Below are 14214 nucleotides of genomic sequence, written 5' to 3'. Positions count from 1 at the left end.
TTTTTCAGTTACTTGGGAATGTTTTCAATGACTTATTTAGGTATTACGTTATTTAACGCGAGCACAGGAAATTATATAAATACGTGTTCTCTTTCCTTTCACTTACCAGATGGTATATTCGTTATTCCATAACACGCTTGGTGTACGCAAATATTGCAGTTATCACAGAACACCATTTCATTCGCTTCCTCTGAGTCTGGCGAGCGGCATACATCGCAAATGACGTTCTCGTCGTACTCAATTCCGAGCCCTTCCTCTGTTTTCATGATTGCCTGGATCTTATCCAAACAGCGTCCCTAAAGCGATGCGCGAAGGCAAGTGTGCAAAAGAAAAACGCAAGAAAAATATTCGTTCGTTAGCACAAGGGTGGCCACTAGCAAACGCGAACCATCAAATCCAGCTGTACCTCTAGCTCTTCTACAACGCGCTCGAACTGCTCGTCGGTAACCGGCACCAAACCGGCCAGGTTACGTTCCCCATTCAGCACCTTCAGCCAGGCCGCATCGAACTGGTCCAGATCGTAGTAGCACACGTTCTCCGCGATTGCGGGCGTATTGGAGAGATAGTGCTGGTCATGGGTAAAGTTTTCATCCTTCGTTATCCGAATGTATTTGTTTTTCGGTCTAGAAAGGTAAAAAGGTTTACAGCGTGATGGTGAGTGTCACTGTTACGAGGGACAGTCTAAGATGTGGACATCGATTCTTACAGCTTGAAATCATGCCGCTTCTTGAAATAACTTTCTTGCAGCGTCGCAACGGACGGTTCGGGCAGCGAATCGGGATTCACGGGCACCTGCACACCTCGTTCCCATTCCTGCTTCCATTGGTCGGCTATAACCCAGTACTCGTCCGCCGCTAGCGGTTCCGAGTCGGGCAGCTTCATGGCACTGATAAGGTCTTTCCTGCAAAAGTGATTAGAAAGCTCGGTTTACAAACGGTCGATTCAAACAAACATAAAAAAAACCCCCCGACATCTCACGTTCGTGTCTTACCTGAACAGTTCTGCTGGTGCCTCGGGCGCGGTGCGGTTGTAAATACTGGACATTTTACAGTCGATTACGGAACGGGGTTGCCAATTTTTCGTCGGTGTCGTCGGGCCTCCTCCTACGCTCGAGCCAACGCTCGAACTTGCGGGCCCACCGTTCGATGCGGGTGAATCCTTTTCGTCCTCCATGCCGGATGACGAGACCGGGGGCCGCCCTTTGCGCTTCTTGATCGGTGGCGGCCCATCGTTCTCGCCCCGGTTGGTGCGCTTCTGACTCTTTTGAGACATTTTTCGCCTGGGGGTGGGGGAAGTTGATTTGCCAGTGTTTTGCCCACGATTAGCGCAAACTTGCGCGATCGGTTTTGCGGTGTCCCGTTGCGCTTACATACAAGTGCAAACAATGGTATCGTATGGGTGCACTAACGTCAACATGACCATCACCACCGCGACCACTTGCACTGCGCCACTCGCACATATAGTAAGGTCAAAAGGACCCAAGCAAAGGACGAAACGGAATATATACGAAACCGCACGGCACACACTCACTTAGGTACCACTAGGTCCGCGGACACACACCACACGCATCCACTGTCCAACAGCTGCGGTTAGTCCAAAGCGATGGAAAGCTTGCAGTGATTGTGACAGGGAACCCGTGTGCGGGACCGAGTGTTGTGAAGCGTTGCGTTGAAAGTGTCTTGAAGTAAACTTTTAGTATGATCGCTATATCTGTATTGTTCAATGTTTCGCTTTTTTTTTGCACGATATGTCCTCTGTTTTGTTTTTTTTAGAGCGTTCGCTAATTTTGCAAACGGCCTAAGTGGATATCGCAACTGTTATCCTTTGCCGTTCTCGACAACTTCGATTATCTTCCTTCAGGTTAGATACACTACAGGTTTTAGCGTTTACACCGACACAGGTGTATGATTGTTTGACTCGGTTGCCGCTTTTCTGTTTATGTTTATGCACATTGTTCTCCTTTCTCTCTCGCTTTCTCGGAAGGAACGCATCGTTTTAGCACAGGCTGCTGTGTTCACGTTTCTCGGTGGCTTCATGTACACACACACACAAAACAGTTGCTCAATATTAGTTGTATGACGAAAACACGACCTAAAATGAGAAAGAAAAACGTCCTTCATTAATACACTATAGTTTGATCCGATGATTGAAATTGGATGATTGAATATGATAACAAATTAATAACTGCAATTGACTGTCATCCCGAAAAAAGGTTATTATTGGAATATTTTAACGCATTTCACTGTCGCATTCCTGTACAATCAATAGGAGAGATGATTCATGTGCAAATGTATGTATGTGTGCAGGTATAAATGTTTTATCACATGTTAAAGATAAAATTACGCATAATCGCATCATGAAAATTCCTCGTAAGCCAAAGACAGATGATTTTCGTGCCTTGCAATGATTATCTTTACGATTAAACCTTTTCTCTGCTGTAAACAGGTTTTTCTTCTAACTGATTTTTAGGAGGGAAAATCGGCTCTAGTAAACCAGTTTTCGCTCGTTTTATCATTGAATTTTCTTCCTTGCGCATTCACCCCATTCCTCACTGGCCGCACACATGCGCAGCGCCGCCACACAAATCGCTCCACCTTCTACCAGCATTATCTGCCTCGACAAACGACTCGAACCAGCAATATGACGGTAGTGTAACGGAATTGCTATACCTGATCCCTGAGAGTCCACAGCTTCGGGGGTTGTAAATTACTTGCAAAATGCTACAGCACAACACTAAACGCACAAATATCGTGTGTGTGTGCTTGCCAGCGATGATCGTTTACTAATGATCATCACAAAACAACTGAGCTGCTATTATTCGGTGCAAGAACGTTGTCTAGACAACGGAATCAAAGAAATATTTCAACCACTGCCCCATAATGCAGCAAAAACGGCTGAGTGTCGGATGTTGCCCATTTAGTGATTGGCTTCCGTTCTCATTTCCTTTCAGAATTAGGGGTTATAGATGCTGAAGAAAAACCAGGTCACTGCTCAGGTGTTCCCTTCCTGGGGTGGTTCGAGATCAGGGCCCAAGTGTTGTTCCTTCCTAGGGTGCTTTATTTGTGTATTTTTTTGCGTTCATTTGAGGAAACATACATCAATGTGGTCGCCGTGGTTTGATAGTACCCCCAAGATGACGACATTTACTTCCTTCGTAGAACTCGACACTTTCTCTCATTCTTCACGTTTCCGCATATTTCGAGTACTATCCGCAAGCTATCCGGTAACGTTCCTCCACCATCCGTTGGGGGGGTGAAAAAACGTTCTCATCCGTCCAACATCCGTAGACCACACAATATCTCCTCCCCCCAAGTGTAGCATCGAACATAAGTACCACTAGTAGCACCAACACCAGAAGGGAAAAAGGTGTTTCGCAGAGTCTTTTCTCAGAGCGGAAACCGGAAACGAAAGGGAATTTTTGCTCCCTGTTTCGACCCCACATTGGTCGATCCGCGCCTCCACGCACGCAAGCGAATACCTATCGACACCTCTCACTGTGGCCCCCACACACACACACACACACACACATTCAGCATATCTTTCCTGTGGCACAGGAGGTATCCTTTTACCGAAAAGCCATCCGAATGTCTGCTCACTTGTCTCTCTCTCTCACATGTGTTGATAATTGACAACTTTGTGCTCTCGTGTGCGGCACCTTGCGACACGACTACTACCACCAACAAGCACCGATCATCAATATCATCATTAGCATCATTCGTGCGGTTTCTCTTCACACTTCATCCCTTCCATTTCCCCTCCACCCCTAGCGTACATGCTGCTTTAGTAGAATTTGTGCGAAACAAACGTGATGAAGGAATTTCAACACAAGCATATGCGAACGAAAAGAGATGGACGCACGCACACACACAGCAAAAGAACAGGGAAAGCAAATATGTAGGATTTGTTTTACTACGCTCTCGCTCTTTCTGTCATTCGCTCTGTTGTCATTACGCGTTCCTGCTTTCTCCCATCTATCGATCATTCTAAACGGGAGAGCAACAAACGCAACATGCAATCGCCCATTTGTGGTGCTTTATCTCGCTCTTGCTTCCGTTTACTACTTTAGCCCTTTACTTAACAATATTCTCCATTTCTCACTCTCTCCTTTTTTGCGTTCCCTTTTCTCTTTCGCTTCTATGCTGGCCATGCATTCTTGCTCTTCTCGTGGCTCTCATGATATAGGGTAAAAAACAACAACCTCCCAAGACGAATGATTCTTCTCCAATAATGCTCTACGCACATTTTTAAGGCAATGGAGCTACTATTCTACCAAAACATAGGCTGCGTCCGGTTTTTTTTTGGGGACGAGGGAATACGTTCTTGTAGGCCTTTCTGCTTCCCAGTTGCTAACGGCGAGAATCCGCTGCTCCCATCACCCACCAACCCCTTTACAGCACAACGCTTTTATGCTATCGTGTTTTAGTAGGGCCTTTTCCCTGCACAATGGGCATCATTGCTTCCCAACCTGGACAGTTGTCGAAAAGTGACCACCAAGAGAAAGAGAGAGAGACAGAGAGGGAAGGATGGGAAAGCGATTGGGTGCGTTACAAGCGAATGTAAGCAACTCTAACTGTTAAAAAATAATCAAACATAAAATACGCCATATGCGCACGGATCGATCACAGACCAACCGTAGCAAAGTCCCGTTCGATTCTTGGACTGATAGACCCTAGCGAGAGCTGTTTCAACCTGTGGGAAAATAAGCCATTTTTAAATTTATGGCAATTTTCTTTCTTCCATACCCGGGGTGAACTTCTTGGGTGGTAATGCCATGACAAAACAAGGATCCCTTTTTTAGCGGTTTAACATAAAATTGCTGATTGGTTCAGTTCGTTAAAATCTTTTGCTGTTTCAAAGTGTGTCTTTTTTCAACTACACATTTAACAATTTGTTTATTTTTTTTTTAACCGAATACCTCCAATCATTCATCTTGTGAAATATGAAGAATTGTTTTTCTGTTTCAATTAACCATAAACATTGTTAACGTTGAAAAAATGTGTCCAGCAGCATTATCCTCTTATCCATTATCTATCCATGTGTCTATCCATTATCCTATCAACCACAGGTTAAAGATTGGCGATCCGTTGGATACCAACCGAGATATAGGCAAAACTTGGTGCAAAAATGAGGAACATTTTACGTTTTCTCCAACAGGGTATGGAATTTGGTTCCTCGAATAACTTCTGGCACAGACATCTGAGGGCATGGCCGTCCAAGAAGAAAATGTAGCCATTGGTGCCATCTATCGACCACAAGCAAAGATTGGCGATCCGTTGGATACCGACAGAGTTATAGGCAAAACTTGGTTCAAAAATGAGCCTTAGGAAATTTTTATTTTTTTGAATTTTTTGAATTTTTTATTATTTTTCACTCTTTTTTTTATTTAAAGCGTTATTTGAGTGAAAAGAAACTCATTGCAACCAATTGGCATTAAAATAAATCAATTTCATTTTTTTTGCAAAATTTCCCAAAAAAAACGTAAGGGGTAAGCCTTATGAAATTTTCGACTTGAAAATATTTTTTTTATTTTTTTCTGATTTTTTATTTTAAAGCCCTATTTAAGTGAAAAGAATCTTATTGCAACAAATTCCCATTAAAATATATCACATTTAAAAATTTTGCTAAATTGCTCAAAAATGAGGAAAATTTTACGTTTTCTCAAACAGGGTATGGAACTTGGTTCCTCGAATAACTTCTGGCACAGACATCTGAGGGCATGGCCGTCCAAGAAGAAAATGTAGCCATTGGTGCCATCTATCGACCACAGGTTAAAGATTGGCGATCCGTTGGATACCGAACGAGTAACAGGTTCGGGGGCGGTCCGGTGGTGCAAGTGATAAACGGCGCCAGTCCACACGGCCGGACCGGGTTTAAATCCCATCCGGACCGTTCCCCCGTAGCAAGGACTGACTATCCGGCTACGTGGTAAAATAAGTCTAGTAAGCCAGAAATGGCCGGCGTGACCTGTAAGGTCTTTAAGCCAAGAAGAAGAAGAAGAAGCATTATCCTCCATTCTTCTGCTAGGGTTGTTCATTCACCTTCCTAATTCTACATTTGTCCACTCCGTCCGTGACATCGCCTTAGCCTTGGGTGTTCTCCCACCACCACCCTACATATATGCTAGGGGTTGCGCTTTTGTCTTTACCATAGCGAGCGATCTTCGTCACGATCGCACGATCGCAAAGAGCGACTTGAACGGATCCGATTGAGCGGCAACGGGTTGATCATATTGGATCAGCGCATTTTTCGCTCCCTCTTTCCGGCAACAACAACAAAACGCAACAACAACTTATACCCTCTTGCCCGACGTGTGACGCTGTGTCACTACCATTACACACACACACATGCCATCTCGTTCGCCGCGGCGCTTAAGTACGTCAGAAAACCCCTTCGATGCACTGTGCAGACGACGACGACGACGACAGCATCAAAATCAGTGTTGTAGTGAATGATTAGCGGTGCGCAAGATCGGTGTGTGCGTGTGTTGTGCGTGTCTGAGCATATACGCATCAACCCACACACGATTGTTGAGTGTTGCTTTGTTTTGTCGGATCGATCTGCGTTCTACGCGCCAACCGCCAAACGATCTGCTTTGATCGTATTCGGCTTGAAGGACGATAGATCCGGGCGAGAAGTGTGTGTGGTGTGGCGTTCCGGTTTACCCTTTGCCGTTTCTGACCGTTTTCTAACATGCTGCAACAAGCACTTGTTCGACTTGTGCTCACAGCTCGGTCCCTATGACGGAATTTATCTCGTCGTTTGTTAGGTGGCGCTGTACTAATTCGTGATGCATCTGCTGAATTAGTAATAAAGAAAACACAGCCAATAGTAACTTCAGTCTCTGTGCTTGAATGAAAGTGAACATAGGCACACTCATCCTAATCAAAGTGTTATGAAAAAAAGAGCTGGCTTAGTCTAGAATTAGTTAACTACAGTGGAACGCCGATTATCCGTGCTTACGGGGACTCAACCCTAGCCGGATAAGCGAATACCACGGATAATAGGCACAACTCTTTTTATTGATAACTATTAGTGTTTAGTGTGTAATAATTGGACTTTTTTTAAAAAAGGCAGTATGATTATTTTCTTATTTATAAGTTGCAACGTAAATCTGTGTTTTTTTTTCGAATTTTGCATTTAATATGTCAATTCGCCTTCGGAACTGTCATTTCCGAGCTGCACGGATAATGGGACAGCCGGATTAAAGGTACCCGGATAATCGGCGATTTACAGTATTACAATATGGGCAGATATTTAAATCAGGAAACCCCGATAGTGCCAAATAAGAAGACAAATCCTTGCATGAATTTTATAAGACATACTGCATGCAGATTCCATGGGGTCTGCATCTTCAAGATTGTCAGCGCATCCAAGCAATTTCAGACATATTTGCGTTTGAAAAGTGCCACAATAAAACGGTATATTGATGCACTTCTTAAGCCTCATGGACATATTATCGACGAAATGGAGATTGCTGAATAATATCTCTTATCTGTTAAGCGGCATTTTTAATTATTTTCTTGATCATTTGTAACTGTAATTACTTTTACCAATCCTATCCATAACAATAACCCAAGAACTTTTTACATTTCTTCCGGAACACATTATAAGGAGTCATATCTAAAGGCGACCAACGGTCATATCTAAAGGCGCTAAAGGGGGAAAAAATGCAAAAGGAAATGCAATCGGTTCAAAGAGTGATTCGGTGGCCTGACGGGCAATTCACTGAACATGTACCGTGGCGATCAACGTGTTAAATCAACTCTGCATGTCGTGGTTTCAAGTTTATCCTTAAGCAAAAAGGGATTAGACGACTGACTGTAATGGTTGTAGGGTGTGAATTCCTTTACTGGAAGGTCAAAACTGCTATGAAGAGAAGATTCATTTCGTCTTCGTCTTCTTCTTCTTCACTCTGCGAGGCGCTTGAGTGATACTACAGAGGAATTCAGCTTCCTGGGCCTTCCCCTAATACTAATACTCCACCGTATTGGGCTTACGTTCCCAAGCCTCAAAGATTTCCGAGACCGGCGACTTAGGCCATATGTCCCAAGATTCATTTCAGAGCCTCTAGATGGTATTACCATTTCTACGCCTTCGTATGAATGCTTCAACATTGAGCTGAAGAATTTCGAACCATACGGAATTCCTCAACGAAAGTGTCCACAGTATCAGCAACGGTTCGGCACAGATGGTCACAGCATTTCCAACATTTGTCCTGCAAGTTATAGCACCGATACCGCCGATGGGTTGCGTGTTGCTGCTCAGCAGCTGTCTAAACTGGGACGATGTTTTGCATACGATTGATCGCTTTGATTGAGCCGAGTAATCGGGACGCTTTGAACAGTGCACGCGCATCTTTATGCACCTTGTGCAGGAAAGAGTTTGTGGACCACATTCGCTACGTTTTTTTCTCTTCTTCATCCGAACGATGCGGTCTGTGGATTGTAGATTGTGCGATGTGTTGTGTGCTTCGTTAGCATGCACACGCGTCGCACCACCTCGCGCTTATGTGCACGGATGCTTGCGGATGGATGCGCGTGCACGTGTGAGTGTGTTGATGGGGTGGCCCGCGAATGACGACTCTGTGTGAAGAACCGACCTCGCGTGTCGTCTTGCTATTCACCGCCGCGCCGTTACCTCGCGCACACCCTCTCGCGCGTAAAACCCATTCCGAATTTCAACCGGATGATCGAGAACGGGTGTAAAGGAAGAGAAATCGTAAATGAAAATCAACCGCGGCGTATTCTCTCACTCTCGCCTACTTGATGTATCGCTTTTTCTCTAGCACATGTGATTTTTATTTGTAGATGCAGTAAGGGCTCTCTTCTAACTCGCGGGAAATCTGTTTGATGCGAGTACTGTACTTGTATGCCTAAGATGCATAAAGAATCTTACATATTTTAGAATGAAAGATTGGTTTGCAAAACATGAAAATGCTGCCCAGAGAAATGTGCCATACATTTGGCAACACTCTGCAACATATTGCTACAACACTGAAGAGTTGGGCTTGAATGGTTTATTGTTTGGTATAGCACACACAGTTGTCATTTGTGGTAAAACAACAAAGAAGAACACACAAGAAGCTGCAGAAAACAACAGGATAGAGAAGACACCAACGAAGGATGACCATCAACAGCAACAGCAAGCAGCATCAAGCGGAGACAGTCAGCATCATCGTCATCGTCACAATTTATCCACGGTACACTCCGCATATTCCCACATCCCGCGTAGCAACAGCATTCACACACTCACTAAAGAGAGAGAAATGAACAATCTCGCGCGCGCGCTCTCTCTCTCTCTCCATGATTCTCCCGCACAGGAAGATGCGAATAGTGTTGCCCTCGGCAAGAATGATTCCGTTTTATAATATTCACGCACCTTCTCGGAACCTTCTTGCCTTTCATATTACTATAGCATATTATCATCAAACTCTTCTACCGATATCAACGCACACCGACACATGCCAAGCGCTGCGTACCGCACAGCATCACACACTTTTGCATACTTTCATCTGTGACAAAACACCCAGCGCTTATTTTGTTTCCGCCACATCCGACACATCATGAAAACAACACAATTTACATCAATCGATGATTGCATATTTTTCATTGATTGAATGATTTCTTGTAAATGAATACTTTTCACTGAAATTTTACACGAACGCACACACACACACACATGTACGCCACCGTTTACTGTGTTATGTTTTTTTTCTTCATTTGCTGCTCTGCCTCTTTCTGTCACACAGTGGCTTATAACTTCCATTTCTTTTGCTCACTCTTCTTCTACGGGCACGCATATCGCATCCTTTTCCTATTCAAACGAGTCACTCTCTTTCACACATTCACGCTCAGGTGTGTGCACGCGCGCGCGCGCGCCTGATACTGTGTACACACGCTTCCCTTTACACCAACACAAGCGCCCGTGCAGGAGGAGCACATGCACACGCACACATTCACGCTGCCCTGCTTCCTGCATCTTCTCACAGAAGGCGCTGCTATTATTCGTTCGCGCTCTCTCGCTTATCCAGAGCGACGCATTAATCACAATCAAATCGGATACTTCACTCTTTCCCTTTTGTTCTCTCGCTTACGCGCTCCCTCTCTATCGCGCACTTCCAATACCACCCAACCATCCCTCCACCCCCCCGCAAGACTATTCGTCTTCATCGAATACCAATTCCCACATCATTTGCCCGACTTTTCCACGACACTAGACACACCACCGTGCACTTTCTTCATCTACCGCCCTTTTTTTTAAAAAAACATCTCAGCACAACCAACAAGACACCGATGAGGATGGTTAGCCTTTTTTTCTTGTTTGCTGCTTTTCCTCATCTCACACACAATTTTCTTTTCTGTCTCCCGTTCTTATGCGACAGGAATAGAGTGGACGTACATTTTTTGACTGCCACTGATTGAAAAGAAGACGTAGTAGCAGCCATCTTCACCATTTGTGCATCCCCATCGATGCAGGGATGCATTTTTTTCTGCCACCCTTCTCCCATTCCATTGAAGATTCTCTCTACTTTCCCATTTTGGGGGGGGGGGGGGGTGTACGGCAAGTGATGTTTTAATTTTATTTTGACAAATGCAAATGGAAAGAGAAATAGCCGTGCCCGTTAAATATTTTGGTTGACGCACTTTTTTGCCATCGTTCATTGTTTCGCTTTTCCCCACCCCCCCTTTGCCTTAGGTTTGTGTTGCTGCTATTATTTGTTGGTTGATCATCGGACGAAAGGAAGATGGCTCAACACCCGCGCACACACCCGCAAATATCATTGACAAACCATCCTCTCTCCTTCCTTCCTTTTCCTTCCTTTTTTCAACCATTCAACAATCGTGCAACCACACACGCACACAAATGTACACTCGCGCACACGACCGTCATCATCATGTCGTCATTAGAGATGTTTACTATTAATGCCTTTTTTCCCCTACAACTTTTCTTACATGACTCCCGTCAAAGATGCCTGCACCGTGATTCGGTTTTTATCTGCTCTATATTTCACGCAACAACAAAATATCGGGCAAAATATTTGCTATTTTCCCTTATTTCTCTTCACTCTAGGCGCACTCAGAAATCTCTTTACCAATCGCTTTTAACTCCGCAGAAATTGATCACACACACACATATACACAAACGTACACCACTCGCTAAGGCTTAATGACAAACGCAGGAAGCATGGGAGTGCGAGAAAGAGAGAACGTGAACGATGTTGAGAGAATTCACTAGGGACGATGGTACTACTACTCTTTCCTCCTGGCTCATGACTGTAGCAGTAGAAAAATCCCAACGATGTACAGAAAAATCCTTGCACGGATCTTTAAACCATTATTTCTTCCTTGATGTTGCATTCACACCAACATTAAACCTGTCGGCCATTTCGGAATGCACCGCGCTACCATGTAAACTTCACCTGACCCATCGAATGCTCTCTGTTGCTGGTGCTGCTGTTGCTGATGATGGTATTGTTGTTGGTGTGTACAGAGGAAGGCCAGGCTATGGCTATGTTGACGAGGCGATGATCATGAAAGGGGTTTTTTGAAGACTGTACGAATACGCTTACAATTTGCAATTCCGCAACCAAATGCATCGAATGCTTTTAAAAATTTACATTACATCTCTTCGCGAAGAAAGAGTTTGCACTATACACCACCAATCATCATCATGATCATCAACATCATCATCTGTCCTCCAATACTGTGGTGTGGCTCCGTCGTAAAAGAGTAAACAACAAATTGTGACTGGACCGCCATTGTTTTCACTAAAATGCACTCCACACACATTAGATGCGCTTTTGCATCCAACACCCATCAATAACCAACGCACTGGCACACCTTTTCGTACCTACCATTTTCGATTCGGTGCGATTTAAACGCGTTTTAATCCGAAAAATTTACACGGCACAGACACAGCCGCCATTATAATTTTCCATTCTTTTTTTTTCTTCAAAGCGCCAACTGTCAAGGAAAATCAGTGTTGCCAGGTATGGCAACCTTCGCGTGAAAAAACTTCAAACTCTGCGTTTGCCTGCTGCCAAACGCATTGACAGTTCACTTCTGATAAACTTTGGTTTGTTTACCTCGCAGGATATTTCAATAATTCTCATTTTAATATATATTTTCACTATTGATTGTAGGAAGTTTATCTCGCTTATGCTTACAGGCATATGATAAGGGTGATTCATTACAGTATTAAACTCACAATACTCATAGTACAGTACTAACTCATTACAGTATTAAATACAGCGAACAAACAAGTAAAGTAACTGAAACTGATACCCCTTTAATCGCTTGTTGTTGTAGGAAGATATTTAGATTGGTAGTTTAATAAATATGTTTACGGTATAGAAGAATTCTAATCGATATTTCCATAACAATGCAAGCAAGGTGGAAATAAGCTGAGAAACATGCGCACCGCAAAAGATGCTTGAAGACGGATGCAAAATAAACGCGAAACACTGTTCTAACGATTAATAGCTATTGTAATGTTAGGTAGTTAATTTCATACTTAAAATAGCATTAGAACATAAGAAGATATAAAAAGCAACACTGGAAGGCCGTTAACATGAGCAAATTGAACATTGTCCGTTGCATGATTCGGAAATGAATGTACGAAACAATCAATTTGAAGGAACTGTTGAAAAGATAGGTTTTAAAAATGTGATGTTAAATAGCGAATATTATGTTACCCTATTTCCAGCTTTTATACGTACCTATGTAGATAAACCATTCGCATGAATAGTGTGTATTGCAGTTCATGTATTGCTCTCAGTTAATCGAGTCTTTGTGCAATGTTTTGTCCGTACAGCCACTAGCCGTTATCCTGCTACTGTTGTGATCGTACGATCAATAGTTTGCTACTGTATATAGTTCACGGAATCACATCAGCAACCATTTACGTATTCGCGAGGTAATTTTCACTAAGGTCCGCAGATGCAGAGATAAAAAATAAGTTATTCCTACGCTTACTGCAGGCCTGCAGGAATCCGCCCAAAACTAACACAAACACTTTGTTTTAGATTACCCAAAAGTAATGAACGTATTTCGTCACATGTATTACCGCCGAGCGGACATGTCAGTAGTTCGGTGCCATTGAGGATGTTTTAACTGTTACTCTGTTATTTAGTTGAGCTGGTCTATAAGCGTTCGTGGTTCGCAACGGTTTTGATCTCTAAATCGGTTACCCCTTCGCGCGATAGTTTTCTTAATTCCCATACAGCAGGGAATCCTGGTGTGCACAGTTTGTGGATATTAAATGATGATCATCGTATCGTAACGCACAATATAAGAAATAAGAACGGCACTGTGCTTATAGGCTGGTCATGCATCTTTTTCGCCCGTCTACCCGACTCCAGAGCTGAAAAAACTCATTTTTGATAAATGCACCGTTCTCATCGCATACGACATTAGTGTGCTGCCTTAACCTCGGACTGCCACGCCAACCATATTTAAGATCTACAGAAGACCTCCTCCGTGAGAGCGAGTGGGATTTGGTTGTTTTCGTATCCTTCCAGGTGCAGTTCGAAAGGCGCAGAGTTTTCATGTGTGAAATATCTCCATCGCTTTGCTGTGTGCATGGTGTTGTTGCTGATAACTACTGTGTGTTGGATAACGCTGGTAAGTGTCGCTTGCAATGCTGTTGTTGCATTTCAAAACAACCCTGAACGCCACCAGCTTCCTCGAGCTTCCGCCGTTCTGCTGTTGTGTGATGTTACTTTTCCTTGCGTCGCAGTGCTTCGGATTTCGAGCCCCTTTTCACGGTCGTAGACAATCGCTGCACGGTACCGCCGTTTGCCGAATGCTTCGTTCAATTGTCACAGACACACGAAGCGCTCTATCGAAGCGAATGCACGCACGTTTGCATGTGGAACGGTGATTTTTCACCATTTATTGCACAGTTTCCAGCGTACACGGGCTGAAATTTTCATTCCCCGTTTACTCTCGCGGAGTTTTTCTTTTCCAATCGAAACATTCACTTTGGCAGAAACGAGAGAAACGGCTCACGAGCGAGAGAGGGAAACTTGTCACTAATGTCAGTCTGGTTTTGACACGTGTGCGCCGAACAAGCCCTTTTTCTGCATCCCTTTTTGATGCAAAAATGCATCGCCAACAATTGTATGTGGATATTTTAATTTTTTTTGGGAAATTTTGTTAGAAAATGTATCAAATTATTTGATATCAGTTGACTGGGTTTATCTAAACATTTTTC

General features: G+C 43.7%; 1 protein-coding gene across 2 annotated transcripts in view; it reads right to left on the bottom strand.

The window, feature by feature from the left end:
- LOC125771123 (PHD finger protein rhinoceros) overlaps positions 1 to 14010 on the bottom strand; it is a 29497-nt gene extending 15487 nt beyond the window's left edge. The window contains exons 1-5 of one of the 2 annotated variants that reach the window (XM_049441450.1): positions 12719 to 14010; positions 992 to 2091; positions 707 to 901; positions 407 to 623; positions 107 to 296 (exon numbers count right to left, since the gene is read on the bottom strand). In XM_049441450.1, coding sequence (XP_049297407.1) covers positions 107 to 296; positions 407 to 623; positions 707 to 901; positions 992 to 1272 — 883 coding nt within the window. In that variant the 5' untranslated portion in view covers positions 1273 to 2091; positions 12719 to 14010. Of the gene's footprint in view, positions 1 to 106; positions 297 to 406; positions 624 to 706; positions 902 to 991; positions 2092 to 11854; positions 12640 to 12718 lie in introns of those variants that run through there. The other variant, XM_049441449.1, reaches the window with a different exon arrangement.
- Positions 14011 to 14214: the final 204 nt, after the last annotated feature.

The sequence above is a fragment of the Anopheles funestus genome, chromosome 3RL (assembly GCF_943734845.2).
Source record: "Anopheles funestus chromosome 3RL, idAnoFuneDA-416_04, whole genome shotgun sequence".
Taxonomy (NCBI): domain Eukaryota; kingdom Metazoa; phylum Arthropoda; class Insecta; order Diptera; family Culicidae; genus Anopheles; species Anopheles funestus.
This window is presented reverse-complemented; position numbering and strand designations above follow the sequence as displayed.